This window comes from Anabrus simplex, chromosome 5, assembly GCF_040414725.1.
Source record: "Anabrus simplex isolate iqAnaSimp1 chromosome 5, ASM4041472v1, whole genome shotgun sequence".
In the NCBI taxonomy this organism is placed as follows: Eukaryota; Metazoa; Arthropoda; class Insecta; order Orthoptera; family Tettigoniidae; genus Anabrus; species Anabrus simplex.
Genome location: NC_090269.1, coordinates 29496563 through 29518190, shown reverse-complemented (window position 1 = coordinate 29518190; position 21628 = coordinate 29496563). Strand labels below are relative to the sequence as shown.

At 40.4% G+C, this 21628-nt stretch overlaps 1 protein-coding gene across 1 annotated transcript in view; it reads left to right on the top strand.

Moving 5' to 3' along the window:
- The window catches only part of casp (Fas associated factor casp), a 267208-nt gene that overhangs the window by 208277 nt on the left and 37303 nt on the right, over nucleotides 1–21628 (top strand). The window contains exons 11-12 of the mRNA XM_067146824.2: nucleotides 365–461; nucleotides 15744–15881. Coding sequence (XP_067002925.1) covers nucleotides 365–461; nucleotides 15744–15881 — 235 coding nt within the window. The remainder of the gene's footprint in view (nucleotides 1–364; nucleotides 462–15743; nucleotides 15882–21628) is intronic.

Here is a 21628-nt window from a genome sequence, read left to right as displayed (position 1 = left end):
TTTTAAATACTGATGTTAGTACTCCTATCTCACTAATAAATAATGCTGATGTTTCCTCCTCCCAGTTTTACAACTTTTATATGACACACTTATTCATTTGGACGTCCGATATGGAGTTACTGTGTTTGGTCAAGAGAAACGCGACACCCTGAATATGATTTGAAAGAGTCTTCTTCTTCTTCTTCTTCTTCTTCTTCTTCTTTCTTATTCTTCTTTCTTTCTTTCTTTCTTTCTTCTTCTCACTGATAGAGAATTGTTAGATGATTCTTGAATTGACTATGGCACTAATTTTTGATATTCCAGAACTGCAAACTTAAAATTATTTAACATCTTTTAATGCTAACATATCATTATCTATTTTCAGAGCTAAGGAAGAAGCAAAACGTAATCAAGAATTAATCGAGAATCAAGAAAAACAATTAGAGGAGATCAAAAGACAAGAGGAAGAATTAATCAGAGAGGTATCTTATTATCACATATGGTATATCTCTTTGTTCAAGTATGATTCCTGAGAAAACTGTATTGATGTGAAACACTTTTTAAATGTCAGTGTGTTTGTATCTTATGTATATCTTTGTTTATTATTCTTATTTTATGTAATTGTTTTGTAATGTCAGCAAAATAAAAACGTGCTATATCATTTGGATAGATACTGGAGGCTGTGAAACAAATGATAAGTGGTGTAGTTGGAGATTTTAGATGTTTTTGAACTATTTTGTAATTTGATTCTATCAGTACCAATAATACAGTATCTTACCATCTGTAATGTTGGAGATTTTTACCACTGGCTCAAATGTCTGATGTTAGTCACTCATCGGCATGCTACATAGTAATATATGCGTTCAATTTTTCTGCCTTTGTACAGATTGTGAAATTCCAGGTAGTCTAAATTTTTAAGAATACAAAATTTGTTCTCCCCCAATATTTTAGATAATCCAAAATTTACTGTATTGCAAAGAGGAGAATAACATCTGAACAATAATATTAATAGTGATGTACAGTCCAGGAACTTCTTATGAAGCTCCGAGAAGTATGTGAAACTGTAGACTTTCTTCTGAAGCCCTCATATAACAAGGTTCATTGCTATTTCTTCCTGCATAGGGTGTGCGTTACACATCACAAACCCATAGGAGTTAATTTCACACAGCCCTGTTCAGATATTGCATTATTCCCATTCCTCTACAAGCAATCGCTTGCTTGCTCTTTTGTTAGAAATCAGCAGTCTGACAACACTTAACTGCCCTAGTGTTCATATGGGAATACTTTTCCAGTGTTGTTGTTTATACATACCATAGTATCTCTTGCTTATTTGTATTGTACCGAGCTCAATAGCTGTAGTCGCTTAAGTGTGGGCAGTATCCAGTAACGGGAGATAGTGGGTTCGAACCCCACTGTCGGCAGCCCTGAAGATAGTTTTCCATGGTTTCCCATTTTCACACTAGGCAAATGCTGGGGCTGTACCTTAATTAAGGCCACGGCCGCTTCCTTTCAACTCCTAGGCCTTTCCTATCGCATCATCGCCATAAGACATATCTGTGTCAGTGCGACGTAAAGCCACTAGCAAAAAAAAAAATTTTTTCATTGTTCCACATGAAAATTGAATGTGACAGCAGTGTAAGGCTGCTCGTCCACTGGAAGGACTATGGGTGATTACGAGATGAGGCAACTATGTGTGTACTAGAGCGACTGATCCCACTGCATTGAGTTAAAGTAAACCGCATCCACTGCAAGTGACCTCGAGCAGCCAATTTCACGTGACTACAGGCGACAAGCGCCAGATCCACCTCGAATGGGATTTGCCGCTTGTAGTCGCCAGTACACTACGGTTCCTACAAGCACTTGATTATCTCCCGTCGTCATATACAATATTATTATTATTATTATTATTATTATTATTATTATTACAGTATTATTAAAAACACCCCTACAAAAGATAGATGCTATCATTCTCAAAATATACAATGCAAACTATGGGTGAATGTTAAAGAGGAAATGGGAATTGATAATGGTATATATGTCAACCTCTCAGTCCCCTTTATTTACGCGGGGGTCGGGGATGAAGTGAGAAGAATTTACATGGCATGTTTTACGATTGGATCCCTTCCTGACGCCAACCTCATTTGAGGAGCTAACAAAAATATGATGGTAAATGAAACCGGGTAAGGAGATGGAACTGTCCCGGCATTTGCCTGGAAGTGATAAAGGGGAAACCACAGAAAACCATATTAAGGACAGCCAGCGGTGGGTCGAACCCACGCCTCTCCCGAATGAGCTTGGCTCCACAGCCATAGAGCGTTAAGACGCGTGACCACTCCACTCAGTGGGTGTTAATAATAGTAAGTACAGTAGAGTCTCGTTAATCTGAACTAATTGGGACCGGAGTCTGTTCGGATTACAAAATTTTCGGATTAACCGGAAAATATTTTCTAATAATAATGTTATTGTTTTTACGTCCCGATAACTACTTTTATGGTTTCCGGAGATGCCTAGATGCCGGGAGTTTCTCCCGCAGGAGTTCTTTTATGTGCCAGTAAATCTACTTACACAAGGCTGACGTATTTGAGCATCTTCAAATACAACCTGACGGAGCCAGGATTGAACCTGCCAAGTTGGGATCAGAAGGTGAGCGCCTCAACAGTCTGAGGAAAATAGTTTCTACAATACAGTACAGTACATACTGTAATTTGAAATGTCCATTCTTTAGCAGTTGCATTAATAAAATACTGTATAAAATTACAGTAGGGTAGTTAAGAACCCGTAGAGAAGAAAACGGCAATGAAAATGACATTAGCGAGTGGATGGAAGCCGACTGTCATCAATTACAAACAGAGCAAGAAATTGTAGCTATGGTGGAGAAAGAATCTAGAGTTGATGAGGAACAGAGTGACGACGAAGAAGACCACAATGAACAACTAGTGCCACATTCTGATGGCCGCCTTAGAACTTGCCGTACGCTATGTCAAGCAACATTTCGCTGCTACGCCCACTGATGTGAAGTTTATGAGACGCTGGTTTAACACTGCGTCTTCGAGTAGGTTCCAATCACTACGACAAAAGAAACTAACAGACTTTGTAAAGATAAACAACCAGTGATTGATGGTTTATGATGTGTAATTATGTTTACATGAAGTTATTGTAGTAAAATATGACTATTTATTAGTCATTTTATATGCAAGTAAATCTTCATTCTATAATATGTTCTTTCATTTTAATAAGGAGATGTTTTTAAAAAAATTTGAATATTTCAGTTCGGATTAACTGGACTTTTGGATTAACAGGGTTCGGATTAACGGGACTCTAGTGTAGTCTTATTAAATAATATATTTATAATTTCAGAAACATGGTGTAATTGATCCACATCAGTGCAGCTCTTCTGCTGAACAAACAAAATTGGGGCCTCCAGCAATTAACACAAATGGTATAAGCAAAGGAAAACGAACGATTTAAAAAAACTGATGACAAAGACAAAAAATTTCGTGAAATTAAAGCAAAATTACAATTACTTGCCAAAAGTGCCGTTAAGGACGACAGCGATTACCAATTTTTGGTAAGCCTCCTTCCATATATGAAGAAGGTTCCTGACAATCAGACGTCTGTGAGAAATAAGCTCCAGCACATTTTGAAGAAGGGGATGAATTACGTCAAACTTCTCTGCACATGCCGTCTCCTTATAAATACACACCATCCCCACCATCCCCGAACCATCAAACCAAAACCAGAAACAAGTCCTCCCCAATGACTCTACAAGTGGAATCTGGCCGTATAGATGTGGGCTTATGACAAATTGGTGGGTAACTTTTCAGGTGCGTTGTATCAAACACTATGTTAAAGTGATACGTATTGTGGAGGTACAACCAATGTTTCTTGAGGATTATAAAATTAAAAAAATAAAAGGAAAATGATTGAAAACAATATGACATTTTAAAAATTTACAATTTGCTTTACATCACACCGCATGGATAGGTCTTAAGGCAACGATAGCATAGGAAAGAGCTAGGAGTGGGAAGGAAGTGGCCCCAGCATTTGCCTGCTGTGAAAATGCAAAACCATAAAAAAACCAACTTCAGGGCTGCCGACAGTGGGGTTCCAACAATACACAACATGTAGAGACAGTCAAAATTAGACATAGCAGTTTTATGTTTCTGTTTAACTCTTACGTGAATCTTAGTGATGAATGTGTACCTTCCTTTTTTTTTTTTTTGTTGCTCTTATATATTAAATTACATACTTAATTCTACCTTTGATTCTTTTAAAAATTCAAAGCTTTTAAAAAGTATTCATATTACTTACTGTCGATTCTCAGTTAAATGTTTCAAAGGCATTATTGTCTCCCTGAAGTGTGGCATTTTGACTATTCTTGGTCTATTGCATTCAGAATGTAGTTTTGAGATGTTCCTGATGATGATGCTAGTTGTTTAAAGGGGTGTAATATGTAAGGTCATCGGCCCGGATGTTTCTGGACATATCAGATAATAATCAAAGAGCTTTTAGTGGTCTTTGTTCAAATTTACGAACAGATGATGGAATCTCCTATTGGCTTCCTTTTATATAGTGTCAGGGCCGTAGCCAGGGGGAGGTTACTGGGGGTTAGAACCCCCCCCCCCCCACTCTCCCCATGAATGTTTTACAAAAGAAATTAAACAGAAACTAACAATAAACAAATGAAAGTCGACTCAAAGTGTTGGCTCTTTTAACCCATTGCCATATTTTGTTGGAACCTTTCCATCCTGCGATCGTAAGGCGGTAACATAGTTTGACATAGTTCCGCACGGAACATTAATAAGTTCATTATCACGGTTAGCTGGTCAGAGATTTATTCTGTTTGTTTTGCAGCCTACCCGATTGATGTCAGATGATACCTGGAGCTGTTTTCTCTATGTAAATAGTAACTCTGAGCTGAAACACGGAAAATAAAAAGCACCTCAATTTGTCGCTCGTTGTAAAGAATCATGGCGGCATCCAAGCGCGGCATGGATGAGGCTATTCATAACTGGCTTGAAAATAGTGATGTTGAAAGTAGAAATGATTCCCTGGAGAGTGAAAATACTTCTTCAACTGACAGTGATGAAAGTGATTCCACATTTCAGTTCCGAGGTGATAGTGCCAATTGAACTTACGGGACAAAACCAGAATGCAACAAGAGCGGGTGAGAACTGTAGTAATGATACTTGGAATTGGGATCTTGTTGACAATAAGCCTGTTTCTATAACATGCAAACCAGTTTCTGAAATGGGAATAATCCAAAAGAAATTGATGTAGTGAATGAATTTCTAACCCCACAGTTCTGAGATCACATTACTAAGGAAACCAATGCCTATGCCTCTACATTTCTTGCTAATTTATCTGCTTCCCTTGAAACTAGTAATACTTACGAACAAAAACATTGGTTTCCTGTTACTATAGGTGAACTCAAAGCTCACTTTGCTCTGTGTATTCTTATGTATGTGATTAGTCAAATTTATGTTAAAATGACTAAAAATTAAATGGTATGTAAGGGAATATTTCCTTTAACAAGTAATGGTAGTTCAAAGGGTTAAACATTCACAGAGTCATAATTGTAAAGCCAACATATCTCTTGAATCTATTTTCTAAGAAGCCTCGAAAGTTGGATTTTAGAATATAATCTGAAGATACCATTCACTGTAAACTGTTGACCTTGATCATACTGTTCTTATTCTGTATTTTATTGTAAGATTTTGTAGTGTACTGCAATCTTAATATCAACATAATTCACTTGTATCAGTGTCCTTTTAAAGACACCCATGCATGCGCACGCCACACTCTCACAAGCACCTCCATTATGTTCTATCATCATTTTGTAACTATAAACACCCCCGCATACCCCCCCCCCCAATTGGTCGATCTTGACTATGCTACTGGCTAGTGTTAACACTGATGTCTTCTCTTGCAATTTTGCCTTGGACACCTCATCAGGTAGTAAACCTCCGAAAAGTAAGCTAAAGCCTTATCATCCATTTCACATAATCTTTAATGATCTTAATAACCTGACAAGGCCTACTGCAGAAACTCACACACACCTGTACGGACTACAAACGCCAACTGACAGCCACGCAAAGTCGCCTGCAGTGGACGACCCCAATCGCGTATAGTCGCATGAATCAAAGTCGTCTGTTGTCGCCTCATCTTGTAATCGCTTCCAGTAGACGAGGATCCTTAGTGTGTGTTACTCTAATAACTGATTTTCTTAAAGAAATATTTATTTTTATTGTCATTTTTCTGTGGCAAGAATGAAGTAGTTCATAGTCAAGGGAGAGAAATCATGGTGATTGTTGCGGCTTTTTGCAGTTCAGAGAAAGAGAGCAATTTGGTTAGCTTACTAGTTTTGCAACAAAGCGAGCTGCAGAAGCGTCCAGCAAATCAGTAAGCTTTATACAGAATATTGGAAAGGAGTTTAAAGTGCTCCAGGAGAGCGGAACAAAATTAAGCACCTCATGTAAGAAGAGAATTTTACAGAGAAAAGTACAATAACCGGGCGAGTTGGCCGTGCGCGTAGAGGTGCGCGGCTGTGAGCTTGCATCCGGGAGATAGTAGGTTCGAATCCCACTATCGGCAGCCCTGAAGATGGTTTTCCGTGGTTTCCCATTTTCACACCAGGCAAATGCTGGGGCTGTACCTTAATTAAGGCCACGGCCGCTTCCTTCCAACTCCTAGGCCTTTCCCATCCCATCGTCGCCATAAGACCTACCTGTGTCGGTGCGACGTAAAGCCCCTAGCAAAAAAAAAGTACAATAATTTTTTACCCTGAAGAAAGTTCCGCCTTAAGGAAACTTGTGCGGTGCTGCAAGATGACATAAAGTACGGATAAAGCAAGGAGCATCTTTGATAAACATTGCATTTGATTGGGTTTTGATTTTTAAAATATTCAAACTAAAGAAAAATTCTAATGGAACAAGGTGATGTATTCAAGTGGTCCCTAAAAGCTCTGCAGGCAAATGACAGATAGGAGAAAACAAAATACTGTCATATCATCTTATACCATCAGAAAGTATTAGCAAGATGCTGCCACTGCCGGTGTTTTAACATCTGATAATGCTGGGCAAAGGTGGATTATTATTCATGCTGGCAGATGTGGAAAGTTTTGTTTCTGGGGCACTGTTAAAGTTCAAGTAAAAGACAAGACAAAACCAGGGATTATCATGATGAGATGAATAACCAAAACTTCATGATACGGCACCAGACCCAGATACTGCCAAATATTCATGAGGTTGCTATTACTGGTGTGGACAATGCACTGTATCATGAGCCAGCAAAAAGAGGAAATGAAGACATGGCTATCTCAAAAAGAATGTATATTTTCTACCAGATACCAGAAAGTGAAGGCCTCCAAGAAAAACATAAACCAGTCAATTGCAGACATAGAAAACATACCTGGGAAGTTTTTGCGATTGTAACAGCTGACGAGTGGATAAACTACCAGCTAATTACTGGGAGAAGGATTCTTTGATCAGGCTTAGTAGCTCAGGTAGTAAAGCGCTAGCCTTCTGAGCCCAACTTGGCAGATTTGATCCTGGCTCACTCCAGTGGTATTTGAAGGAGTATGTGTTACAGAACTTCTCCAGGATGGAATTGTAGCACTCAGTGTCTTCGAAAACCATGAAAATATAGTTAGTGGACATAAAACCAATAACATTATAAGGATGCTTTGCTGGATGATGTACAAGAAAGTGGCTTAGACGGTTGAGGCGCTGGCCTTCTGATCCCAACTTGGCAGGTCCGTTCCTGGCTCAGTCCGGTGATATTTGAAAGTGCTAAAATAAGTCAGCCTCGTGTCGGTAGATTTACTGGCACGTAAAGGAACTCCTGCGGGACTAAATTCTTGCGCCTTGGCATCTCCGAAAGCCGTAAAAGTAGTTAGTGGGACGTGAAGCCAATAACATTATTATTATTTGCGTTTAGGGCCATTAGAGACCCATTATTTTGCAAAGGATCTTGCGCTCATACTTCTCTGCTTCTCTCAGTCCAGCCTTTCCTGTCATTCTGAGGCATTCACTTGCATACAGACACTCGGGTTTAATCACTGTGTTATAGTGCCTGAGTTTAGCTTTCCAATAATATTATTATTATTGTTATAATACAAGAAAGGCTTATCATCCAAATTAGTGGTGAGAGTGACCGCGATTCATACAGGAATATTGTACTATATAAAAATGACTCCAGCAGCAGTATCCAGTTGCCAGTGAAATCTCCTGCATTGAAGCCTTGGAATAGCGCAGTAATGCTCTTCCTTTGGTCATGATTAATTACAGTATTACACAGTTTGAGGGACCCAAGGAATAATGGTATAAATAGGGGGAGGAGGGGTGTAAATAATGGGACACAACTTATGTATGTAAAACTGCTTTGGAAAAGGAGAAAATTGTTACAAAATTGCATGTTGTTAATTTATAGAGTATTTAAAGCTAACCCCCAAATAAAGGTCCAATCTAAATTAACTGTTATACTACACTGCCTTCATAATTCTGTTTATCCACTGACCAGGAAAAGGGTACCAGTTGGTAGTTAAAATATTGCATACTATATTCTTTTAATCTGCTTATCTTTCTTAGAATGGTTCATGTTTGTGGGTTACTGTAGTCCCGTCCTAGTTCGTGAACCATGGGCAAGGGCTGAGTGGCCTAGTAAGTGGTCTTGAGAGTCAGGATACCAGTTGCTATGGAATGGGAGTGGGCATCTCGGACATATTCTGAGTCATGGCCCTCCTTATGCTCAGGCGGCTAGGACTATACAATTCACCGGTGGTCCATAACCCGTTAGAAGAGAGATCCTCACTTGGACTATGTGCAAGTAGGGTAGCATACTGCTTCATGAATTTACCAAGCTCAGAACATTTTAAGCAAGCCTCAGACCTATGGGAGTAATGGAGTCCTACTCCCATTTGACAGGCGGGGGACTCCTTGGAAACTACTTGGCGAACGAAATGGAATTCGATGGGGAGCTATCAATATTAACGGGGCTTATAGAAGAAAGGAAGTAAAACTGGCTGAGTCAGCAAAGAGGATGCATTTGGATGTGCTAGGAGTAAGTTATATTCGGGTAAAGGGAGATAACAAGGAAGAAATAGGAGATTACAAAGTGTACTTGACGGGTGTTAGAAAGGTAGGGCTCTTTATCAGGAATACCATTGCACGCAACATAGTTTCTGTTAGGCACACAAATGAGCGAATGATGTGGATAGATTTGTCAGTTGGAGGAATTAGGACTAGAATTGTGTCCGTGTATTCACCATGTGAGGGTGCAGATGAGGATGAAGTTGACAAGTTTTATGAAGCATTGAGTGACATCGTGGTCAGGGTCAACAGCAAGGATGGAATAGTGCTAATGGGCTATTTCAATGCGAGAGTTGGGAATAGAACTGAAGGATACGAAAGGGTGATTGGTAAATGTGGGGAAGATACGAAAGCTAATGGGAATGGGAAGCGTTTGCTGGACTTCTGTGCTAGTATGGGTTTAGCTGTTACAAATACATTCTTCAAGCATAAGGCTATTCACCGCTACACATGGGAGGTTAGGGGTACCAGATCCATAATAGACTATATCTTAACAGACTTCGAATTCAGAAAATCTGTTAGGAATGTATGAGTTTTCCGCAGATTTTTCAATGATACAGACCACTATCTGATCTGTAGTGAACTAAGTATCTCTAGGCCTAGGGTAGTGAAAGTGAAATCTGTCTGCAAACAAATAAGGGTAGAAAATCTCCAGGATGAGAAAATTAGACAGAAGTACATGGATATGATTAGTGAGAAGTTTCAAACAGTAGACAGTAAGCAGGTTCAGGATATAGAAAGTGAATGGGTGGCATACAGGGATGCTGGAGTAGCAACAGCAAGGGAGTGCCTAGGAACAACTGTGTGTAAAGATGGGAAAAGGCGAACATCTTGGTGGAATGATGAAGTGAGAGCAGCTTGTAAACGTAAAATGAAGGCTTATCAGAAATGGCTCCAAACATGGGCCAAGGCAGACAGGGATTTGTACGTAGGTGAAAGAAACAGAGCGAAACAAATAGTTGCTGAATCCAAAAAGAAGTCTTGGGAAGATGTTGGTAACAACCTGGAAAGGCTAGGTCAAGCAGCAGGGAAACCTTTCTGGACAGTAATGAAGAATCTTAGGAAGGGAGGGAAAAAGGAAATGAACAGTGTTTTGAGTAATTCAGGTGAATTCATAATTGATCCCAGGGAATCGCTGGAGAGGTGGAGGGAATATTTTGAAGATCTTCTCAATGTAAAAAAGTCATCCTGGTGGTGTTGCGAACAGCCAAGCTCATGGGGAGGAGGAAAATGATGTTGGTGAAATTATGCTTGAGGAAGTGGAAAGGATGGTAAGTAAACTCCATTGTCATAAAGCAGCAGGAATAGATGAAATTAGACGTGAAATGGTGAAGTATAGTGGGAAGGCAAGGATGAAATGGGTTCATAGAGTAGTAAAATTAGCATGGAGTGTTGGTAAGGTACTTTCAGGTTGGACAAAAGCAGTAATTGCACCTATCTATAAGCTAGGGAACAGGAAGGTTTGCAACAACTATTGAGGTATCTCATTCATTAGTATACCAGGCAAAGTATTCACTGGCATCTTGGAAAGGAGGGTGCGATCAGTCGTTGAGAGGAAGTTGGATGAAACCCAGTGTGGTTTCAGACCACAGAGAGGCTGTCAGAAGCAGATTTTCAGTATGCGGCAGGTAATTGAAAAATGCTAGGAGAGGAATAGGTAGTTGTGTTTATGTTTCGTAGATCTAGAGGAAGCATATGACAGGGTACCGAGGGAAAAGATGTTCGCCATACTGGGCAACTATGGAATTAAAGGTAGATTATTAAAATCAATCAAAGGTATTTATGTTGACAATTGGGCTTCAGTGAGAATTGATGGTAGAATGAGTTCTTGGTTCAGGGTACTTACAGGGGTTAGACAAGGCTGGAATCTTTCACCTTTGCTGTTCGTAGTTTACATGGATCATCTGCTGAAAGGTACAAAATGGCGGGGAGGGATTCAGTTAGGTGGAAATGTAATAAGCAGTCTGGCCTATGCTGACTTGGTCTTAATGGCAGATTGTGCCAAAAGCCTGCAGTCTAATATCTTGGAACTTGAAAATAGGTGCAATGAGTATGGTATGAAAATTAGCCTCTCGAAGACTAAATTGATGTCAGTAGGTAAGAAATTCAATAGAACTGAATGTCAGATTGGTGATACAAAGCTAGAACAGGTCGATAATTTCAAGTATTTAGGTTGTGTGTTCTCCCAGGATGGTAATATAGCAAATGAGATGGAATCAAGGTGTCGTAAAGCTAATGCAGTGAGCTCGCAGTTGCGATCAGCAGTATTCTGTAAGAAGGAAGTCAGCTCCCAGACAAAACTATCTTTACGTCGGTCTGTTTTCAGACCAACTTTGCTTTACGGGAGCAAAAGCTGGGTGGACTCAGGATATCTTATTCATAAGTTAGAAGTTACAGGCATGAAAGTAACAAGAATGATTGCTGGTACAAACAGGTGGGGACAATGGCAGGATGGTACTCGGAATGAGGAAATAAAAGCTAATTTAGGAATGAACCCGATGGATGAAGCTGTACGCATAAACAGGCTTCGGTGGTGGAGTCATGTGAGGCGAATGGAGGAGGATAGGTTACCTAGGAGAATAATGGACTCTGCTATGGAGGGTAAGAGAAGTAGAGGTAGACCAAGATGACGATGGTTAGACTCGGTTTCTAACGATTTAAAGATAAGAGGTATAGAACTAAATGAGGCCACAACACTAGTTGCAAATCGAGGATTGTGGTGACGTTTAGTAAATCCACAGAGGCTTGCAGACTGAACGCTGAAAGGCATAATAGTCTATAATGTTAATATATGTATGTATGTATGTATGTATGTATGTATGTATGTATGTATGTATCTTTCTTGGAATAGCTATAGAATTATCCATGCAATAAATCTTTCCCTGGATGGAACATTTTAATTACTGCTGTTGTACCTATGTACAACCACCATGGATGGCAGTTCCACCCACATACGGAGACTTCACCAAGGCACTCAATCAAATAAAACCAAGAAAGTCTCCTGGTCCTGATAACATCCCTCTGTAACTGATAAAAATGGAGGTATACCTTTGAAGACTAGACTTTTCACACTCATCCTCTTGATTTGGGAAACTCGAGAAATACCTGAGGACTTCAAGAATGTTACCATCATCATCCTCAAGAAAGGCAATCGTAGTGTATGTGGGAACTTTTGTCAATTGCAGGTAAAATTCTCGCAAGAATTCTATTTAAACTGGCTCCAAGTTATCTCAGAGAGGATTTTGCCTGAGTCTCAATGTGGTTTCTGAACCTCCAGAGGCACAACAGATATGATCTTCTGTGCTACACAACTCCAGGAAAAATAAAGAGGGCAACAGCAGCCTCTGTATTTAGTTTTCTATGATCGTTTTGTATGATCTGGAAAAAGCCTTTGATTCAGTACCAAGATCTGCTATGTGGAAAGTATTGAGACATTTTGGATGTCCTGAACGTTATGTTGAATTGGTTCAAGATCTTCATGATAGCATGTCTGGACAGGTTTTTCATGGTAACTCAGTATCACATTCATTCCCAATCACTCATGGATTGAAACAAGGCTGTGTGCTTGCTCCTACACTCTTTGCACTGTACATGGCTGCCATGCTGCATGAATCATCTGCAAACAATTTAGGCATGGAGATTAAAATTTGTTTTGATGGAGGCTTTTTCAGTCTGGCAAGACTTCGTTCAGAAAGACGTACTCTGGTGACCCGAGTGACAGAACTGCAGTATGCCGATGACACCGCATCTCCTGCTCTGACACCTGCAGAACTACAACAGTCAGTCAACTGCTTTAAAACTGCATGTGATGGCTTTGGTCTTGCCATTAATGCAAAAAAAAACACTACGGTGCTTGTGCAACCTGCCCCCGGATTAACTCTTCCTGAGTACAGTGTCTTCATCTTAGACACAACACTGGAACAGGTTGATCACTTTTCATATCTTGGAAGCATCTTCTCTAAACGGTGTACCTGCGAACAAGACGTTGATAAAAAATTTGGGGCTGCTCATGCAACATTCGGACTGTTAATGCATAGAGTCTTCATGAATAATGACCTAAAACTGCATACCAAACTCATGGTGTACAAAGCTGTTGTCATTTCCACACTGCTATATGGCTGTGATATCAAAGTTGTTAATCTGTTGTTATTCAATTTTCTAAAATTTGTTATCCAATCTTATGTATTTTAGTACCTTAAACTGTAAAGTCTAACTTCTGGAAAGAAACAAAAAAGTAGTATTTTCAAATAAGATAAAGGTGTAGCTGGAGTTCTTCAGCATCAGACATCTTAGCTAACATCTCTATGGACTACTTATAAGCAAAGAAAATAATTTTTAAAAATGGAAGGTTTAAAGAGATGGTTTAGGTATGTAGATGATATTTTTGTTATTATTGATGAGCTAAAAATAGAGTTCGTGAATCAGATAGATGCAAACCAAACCCCATGGCACTACAGCCCTTGAAGGGCCTTTGCCTACCAAGTGACCGCTGCTCAGCCCGAAGGCCTGCAGATTACGAGGTGTCGTGTGGTCAGCACGACGAATCCTCTCGGTCGTTATTCTTGGCTTTCGAGACTGGGGCTGCTATCTCACCGTCAGATAGCTCCTCAATTCTAATCACATAGTCTGAGTGGACCTCGAACCAGACATTTGTAAATGTCAAAACTGGTACCGCTATCGAATAAATGTTGTAGATAACATCTTATACAACTTGTAATTTGTATTGAAAAGGTTGAACCGTACTAAAACTTATATCTGTAGATCTCAGCGCTTATTGGGAGACCCTGATCGACAGTACAATCTTCAACAGATCAGTATTGTGCTACTAACTCTGTGCCAAACATGCCAAAAAGTGAACATCCAGACAAACTGGCTGCCAGCGACAAGCGTAAAGTGGTGGGTCTGATTAAGAAAGATCCAAAATTGAGTGCTCCTGAGATAGTGGCAGAGTTAACCAATCAAGGTATTGCAGTATCTGAATGCAGAGTGCACCGTGCTTTTAAATACGAAGGGTACAATGGTAGAGTTGCTCACAAGAGGTTTTATGTATCTGAAGCGAATCGGGAAAAACGCTGTGCTTTCGCAAAATAATACATGAAATGGAGTTATTTTTTCCGATGAAAGTAAAATTTAATGTATTTGGGTCAGATGGACGACAAATAGTATGGCAGAAAAAGAATACAGAACTAGCGTCCAAACACCTTTGTCCCACAGTGAGACACAAGGTGAAAATGTGCTGGTTTGGAAATGCATGAGTTCTGCCGGAGTAGGGAAGCTTCATGTTATGGTTGGTATAATGGATCACAAAATGTATATTGACATTTGGCTGTCAGTGCTGAACAAATAAACCTCCAAAACGACTTACTGTTTTAACAAGGCAATGATCCTAAGCATACCGCCCATTAATACAAGACTGTGAATGTTGTAAAATGTTCCAAAACAGCTTTTTACCGGGCGAGTTGGCCATGCGGTTAGGGGCACACAGCTGTGAGCTTGCATCCAGGAGATAGTGGGTTTGAACCCCACTGTTGGCAGCTCTGAAGATGGTTTTCTGTGTTTACCCATTTTCTCACCAGGCAAATGCTGGGGTACTTAATTAAAGCCACAGCCACTTCCTTCCAACTCCTAATCCTATCCCATCGTCGCCATAAGACCTATCTATGCCAGTGCGATGTAAAGCAAATTGAAAAAAAAAAAGTACCACCCAGCTTTATAACCCCTCCCCCTCAATCCCCAGATATTAATCCAGTTGAGCTGTTATGGAGTATTTTGGAGACTAGGATACGGAAAAGACAAATTCCGAGCAAGGCTACCATGGTAACGGCTTTGCAAGAAGAATGGGCCTATTTCCAGTAAAAGAAACTTGTCGAATCAGTGTCACGGTGTCTTCAAGCTGTCATTAAAGCAAAGGGTAACCCAACGAAGTATGGAAAACCTGGAGAAAGACTGCGTTCAATTTGTTCACAACAAACATAGTACATGTACGAATACGTCTGACATGATAGCTTTTTTTATTTCTTGACTTTATTTCTTTCATACTAGAGATTGTATACACGTTTTGTTCAAATCTTATATGTATATAAATAATAATATAATAATAATTCTGTGTGGTTATTACTAGCCGATTGCAGCCCTTGTAAGGCAGACCCTCCGATGAGGGTGGGCGGCATCTGCCATGTGTAGGTAACTGCGTGTTATTGTGGTGGAGAATAGTGTTATCTGTGGTGTGTGAGTTGCAGGGATGTTGGGGACAGCACAAACACCCAGCCCCCGGGCCATTGGAATTAACCAATTAAGGTTAAAATCCCCGGCCCGGCCGGGAATCGAACCCGGGACCCTCTGAACCAAAGGCCAGTACGCTGACCATTCAGCCAACGAGTCGGACATATGTATATAAATAAGAGAGTGTATTGTTTTGTAATACCATCAGTCCTATTACTCTAGCCCCAACAAGTATCTATAGCAGCCGACTCAATGCTACATACCGTTGGTCAGCACAGGTGTACGAATACTTATGGCACTATCTGTAGTTTTCATTTAACTAATCCTGTACTGCACTTAGTTAATTTTACTTTATTCTTTTATATTGCTGGTATTTATCTGAATTTTTACTGATATGATATGACTGTTCTTGTACAAATTCTATGTATAAGTTTTCATTCTTCTCTGTTGTAGGCTATTCGATTACAGGCAGAATCTCAGTTGCCAGAAGAACCTGCAGAAGGGGCTGGTGATGGGATCGCTAAGATTCGTTTCCGCTTACCTAAGGGTGAATACATTGTTCGTCGATTTGAAGCAGAGGCACCCCTTCAGGTTGGTTATTATTATATGTCTCATGAGTTAAGTATATTTTTTCCTTCAGTGTTGTAATGTTTGTAGTATTACATTCTTTACCTAGACAAAGGTAATCATAACAATAGGAAATATTCTCCATTGTCTTTATTTAATAGATTATGTTTAAGTAGAATAGATTTGATTTTATGAATTAATATTTTCAAGGTTTTTAAATTTTTATTTTTAGTAGTAGCTCTTTTATTGGAAATTTGTGTCATTGGCTTAAATGTCTGCTGTTAGTCACGCAGTGCAAAATGGTTCCTGACCTTTTAGCTGAGAGTGTAGTTCGTGAGATCTATCTTTAAAATACTTGGCCCTATTGCCAGATGAAGTTGCATTCAGTGAGAAACTCGCGTACTTGTTGAACTGTGATTTTTATTTCTTCTTCTTTATGGAAGGTTGGCAGTCATCATGACAGGTTGCTATACAGAAAATTGAAATAATACTCAATGCTGTACCAGTCATTGAGGTTCATCTTCCAGGATTGGCCAGGTCTGTGTCAGCCTTCAGTCTTACCTTGCATCACTAGTTGTAAGATCTTGTACTTCTTGTTCTTCATCATGTGTCCAAAATATTTGTGTTTGCATATTTTAATGGAAAATAGTTGTCGAGTTCTCTCTTACTTCCCTCCCTCCTCCCTTTCACCTACTCCACCCACCCCGACACTTGTAGTGTAGTTCCACTATTTTCATTCCAGGACATTATAATTCATATATTTATATCTTCCGGGCAAGTTGGCAGTGCGCTTAGAGGCACGCGGCTGTGAGCTTGCATCCGGGACATAGTGGGTTCGAATCCCACTGTTGGCAGCCCTGAAGTTGGTTTTCCATGGTTTTCCATCTTCACACCAGGCAAATGCTCAGGCTGTACCTTAATTAAACCACTTCCTTCCAACTACTAGCCCCTTCCTATCCCATCGTCGCCATAAGACCTATCTGTGTCGGTGCGACGTAAAGCCGCTAGCAAAAAAAGTACCCATTCTATATGGCCTTTGTTAAACACGAAAGGTTGATGTTACTGACTGAAAATCAACATGTTAGGAGGCAAAAGCTGGTTCTATTGCTGTGATTATAAGATCTGCGGCCGTGAAAGCCTTTTTTTGATATTGTATCTCCAATGGGGGAGCATTTTTTAAACGGAGAAATCATTTCTCCTTTAGCAGGTTAGCAAACCTGATTTGCTAACACAGCGGGGCCACACAGTTTGGTCTGCCACTGCTAAGCAGAGTCCTGGAGGGGCGTGCCATTCCAGCTGATGAGTCCAAATGGCACGTCTGGACGAAACTCTGCATAATGCACACGGCCTAACCACGCAAAAGCTGGTTCTGTTGCTGTGATTATAAGAACACTTGCACTGCTTGAAATTTTCACGAAAATACTTAAAACCATACTTGGGCTTATGGCCCAACTATACAGAGGCTAGGCCTATACTATGGAGGTGACTAGGTGAAAAGAAAATATTAAGTTACAAAATTAAGAGATCAGTTTAAGTTTATGACAACATAGTCACCTCAATATCAAGTTGAAGGGAAATGCAAGAGGGTACCCCTCTTTATTCCCTAGAGTCCTCAGACTTATTTGAAGCTTACATTTAAAGTTAGAAATTTACACTGACTTAGCAAATGTCGTGGGATAGTCACCTAATAGCGTGTGGGGCCTCCTCTGGCTCTGCGAACTGCAGTGAGACGCCGTGGAAGTGATAATAATATAAGAGAATTTATTGGACTCCAACCTATTCAATACACTACAGGATGTTAACATTTCTAGTTAAACATCGTTAAAATGGAGACAATGTTTCGCCCCCCATGTGGGGCATCATCAGTCATATCAAAGCACCTCAAAATTAAACCAGATGTCTGGTTGGAAATTATGAACATAATATGTAAGAAAGAGTACATTAAGAAACACTTACAAGATCCTATCTTAGACAAAATAACAATAGACTAGTTACACATAGTAAAATACGCTAGTGGTTTCTTAATATTAAAATGAGGCCATCATATGTACAGTATAATAATGAAAGTAATTAAAGTCTATCTGATATCAAGTTCGAAGGTACCGTAGTTCTACGTAGTATATACAAATGTTGGCAAAGTAAAATACAATTTACAATTACTGTACACTTATTTATAATTGTTAAAATTGATGAGGTGAAACATTCCAATTTTGTCTATTTGTGATTTTGGCTCCAACCAGAATAATTCGCCCTAGGATTCATGAGGTAGTCAACTACGTTGGTCACTCTCTATATGAATGGAGTGCACAGTGCAAGAGAACAGCTTTTGTTCATTATAAAATGAGGCTGTGCTAAGACAGAATTAAAAACAACACTGGCTTCAAATGAAGACAGTTAAAATATCAATTAGATTCTTCCTAGTTGACTAGAGGTTTGCGTGTATTTTTGTTGTTGAAGTGTGGAAAAGTCATTTGTTGGTTGAATGGGCAACGGTCGAAAATGTTGTGCAATGCAATCGGTGTTTGAGCTGTCCTACGTATGAGAGAATCTGAAAATGGAGGATTTATCTTAATTAGTTAAGTGAAATGATGGAACAAAGAGATGAAAAGGGGGGAAATCATTGTGAAATGAAAATGTTGAAGGTGTAAAGTGGGAAGATAAAATATCAAATGAGGAAGTTCTGAAGAGAGTGGGTTAAGTGAGGAGCATGCTGACCGTAATCCAAAATAGAAAGAAAAATTGAATAGGGTATAATCTAAGACACAACACTTTACTACGAGTAGCAATTGAAGGGATGATAAAAGGGAAATGAGGAAGAGAAGGAGACAATATCAGTTACTAGACAGCATTTGAAGAAAGAAAGGAAGATTATGCAGAAGTGAAGAAAAGGGCACAAGATCGAGAGATATGGAGGTCACAGTCATGATTGGACCTGCCGGATGGCAGAACATCCGATGATGATGATGATGATGATGATGATGATGATGATTCTTATTGTCTCCTCTAAATGTATTCATGAATCTTCGTTGCGAGTTGTTTTTTTTTTTACAACCGGATATCTTTCATGACGTCAACCTAATCAGATGAGTTAATGAGATGAAATGAATGACAGTAAGAATGAAGAGGATGAAACCCTGCGCCGGCACATAGCCCACTCCTCTCAAATTGCTCAAGACTTTACGCCCCCATTTGATGGATGAATCACCATCAACAGCGACATATGCCCTCACACCATATAAGACCAAAACCGGCTTCTTGCGCCATGGACGTAAAATGGCTCCTTGAATTTGGTTCTCGACCTACAGTACCTTATGTATGTTGCCTAGCAACAGTGAATCTATGCATATAATCTTGGTGACAGCACGTTGGATTGTCATATCCCAATACACGTTTTCCGATTATTTTTCGTTCATAACTCACCTACAAAAGTGAAAATGAAAATTCCGGCTTTGAGGTGCATTCGAACCCCCTTCCATCTACCTATGTTCAGAATTTGAGATCTCTGTGTGCTGTAGATTTTGCTGGGCATCGCGCACAGACAGACAGACAGACAGACAAACGCGTCCTTTTATTATTATAAGATTAGCAGCCAAGAGGGGTCCCCCATAAGTCCAACCCCTCGTCCACGTCGTGGGGGACGGGCAACGGTACGAAGTAGGGGATAGCCTGTAAGGGTGAAGTACAGTGGGGACCTTGTGTGCCCCAGGACCGCTACGGTAGCTGTGAAGGCCTTACAGGAACCCTGAAAAGTAACGGCTAACGGGGCTCTGGTGATGTCCTTAACGGCAACTGAGGCGGAGGAGGAGACCTTTGGTACGGCAAAGTTGGCGGAGGAGGTAACCCTTCCTCTTGGGGTAAAATAAAGAGGAAAACCACTGCCTTGTGGTGAAGAGGGATCTTCAAAGGCTAAGGGAGACTACCCCAACAGAAAACAGCAGGCTTGGAGGCGTAGTTGGCAGCCCCACCACCAAGCTCGGGTACTGTGGGCCAATAAGCACAACCTTAAATTACCTTATTACAGAAACATCAACAATGAGAAACCGGACGGATCCGAAGATGACGACCTTTGGCTTGAAAAGGCTAACGAAAATTGGGCTATGGAATGTGAGGACTCTGCGGGAAAGTGGAAGGCTACGACAGGCAGTGGCATGTATGAGGAGTTATGGCCTGAACATCCTAGGTTTGAGTGAGGTAAGATGGAGTGAGTTTGGGGAACTCGTAACCCATGATGGAGCTACATTTATATACTCTGGAAGACCCGACGGCGACGGAGCGAGTTATGGAGGTGTGGGTATATTAATGGATAAGGAGGCCAAGAGGAGCCTTATGGAGTTGTACCCAGTGACGGAAAGGATAATAGTGGCACGTTTTAAGACCAATATTAGAAACGTGTTGATAGTATGCTATGCACCTACGGAGTCAGCGGAGGAGGAAGACAAACAGACGTTCTATGGACATCTTAATAGAACGGTTAAGAAACAGAAAAGGAAGGATATCATCCTAGTTGGAGGAGATTTGAATGCAAAAGTGGGACAGGACAACGAAGGACTTGAACATATTATGGGAAGGCATGGTTTAGGGGAACGAAATGAGAATGGACAGCTATTTGTGGACTTCTGTGCAAGCCACGATTTGGTTATTGGTGGTACTATATTTCCACATAAAGACTGCCATAAGGTGACATGGGTATCACCGGATCATAGGACAGAAAACCAGATAGATCATGTGGCTATTGGACGAAGGTGGAGGAGTTCATTGTTGGATGTGAGGAATAAGAGAGGTGCAGACATTGGTAGTGATCACCATCTTGTTGTGGCTACCTTTAGAATGAAGATACAGGCACAAAAGAGAAGGATAGAGCAAATAAGGAAGCGATATGATGTTGGAAAGCTAAGGGATGACAGAAATGTGAAAGAAGCCTTCAGGATAGAACTAAAGAATCGATTCCAAGCACTCACGGAGGTGGAGGATGAAACTATTGAGGAAAAATGGGTGAAGACTAGATCTGTATTTACTGAAGTAAGTGAAAATATCCTGGGTTTTAAGGACAGGAGGAAAAAAGACTGGATGACTGACCAGACATGGGAAATTATCAGACAAAGGAAAGAGATAAAGGAAGTAATGAATGCATGTAAGACACAAGCAAGGAAGGCAGAATTGCAATCCAAATATGCTGCGAAGGATAAAGAAGTAAAGAGAAGTGTGAGGAGAGATCAAAGGAAATGGATAGATGACCTATCTCAACAAGCAGAGGAGGCAGCCAGAAAGGGAAATCTTAGAGAACTCTGTACCATCACCAGAGTTCTGGCAAGGAAGCAGATGCAGAAAAACCGTCCAGTCAGAAACAAAGATGGTGTCCTCCTAACAAACTCCGAGGATCAACTGAAGCGATGCCAGGAACATTTCTCTGCAGTGTTAAACCACTCCTTGGAGGAGCAAGTAGATGCAGGAGAAGGCGAAGAAGAGGAAGAAACCCAGCCTGACCCAAGGATTAAAGTCTGCATTCCAACAGTGGAGGAAATCAAGCGGGCATTGAGAGAGTTACATATTGGTAAGGCAGCAGGTGTTGACAATATTCCAGCAGAAGTCATGAAGGTTGATATGGATACCACTGCCAATATGTTGCAGCCGCTATTTGAGAAGATATCGCTTAATGGAGAAATGCCGACAGATTGGAAATGTGGGTTGCTGGTGAAGTTGCCAAAGAAGGGCGATACGTCAAACTGTAACAACTGGAGGGGCATTACGCTTCTTTCAATCCCTGGCAAAGT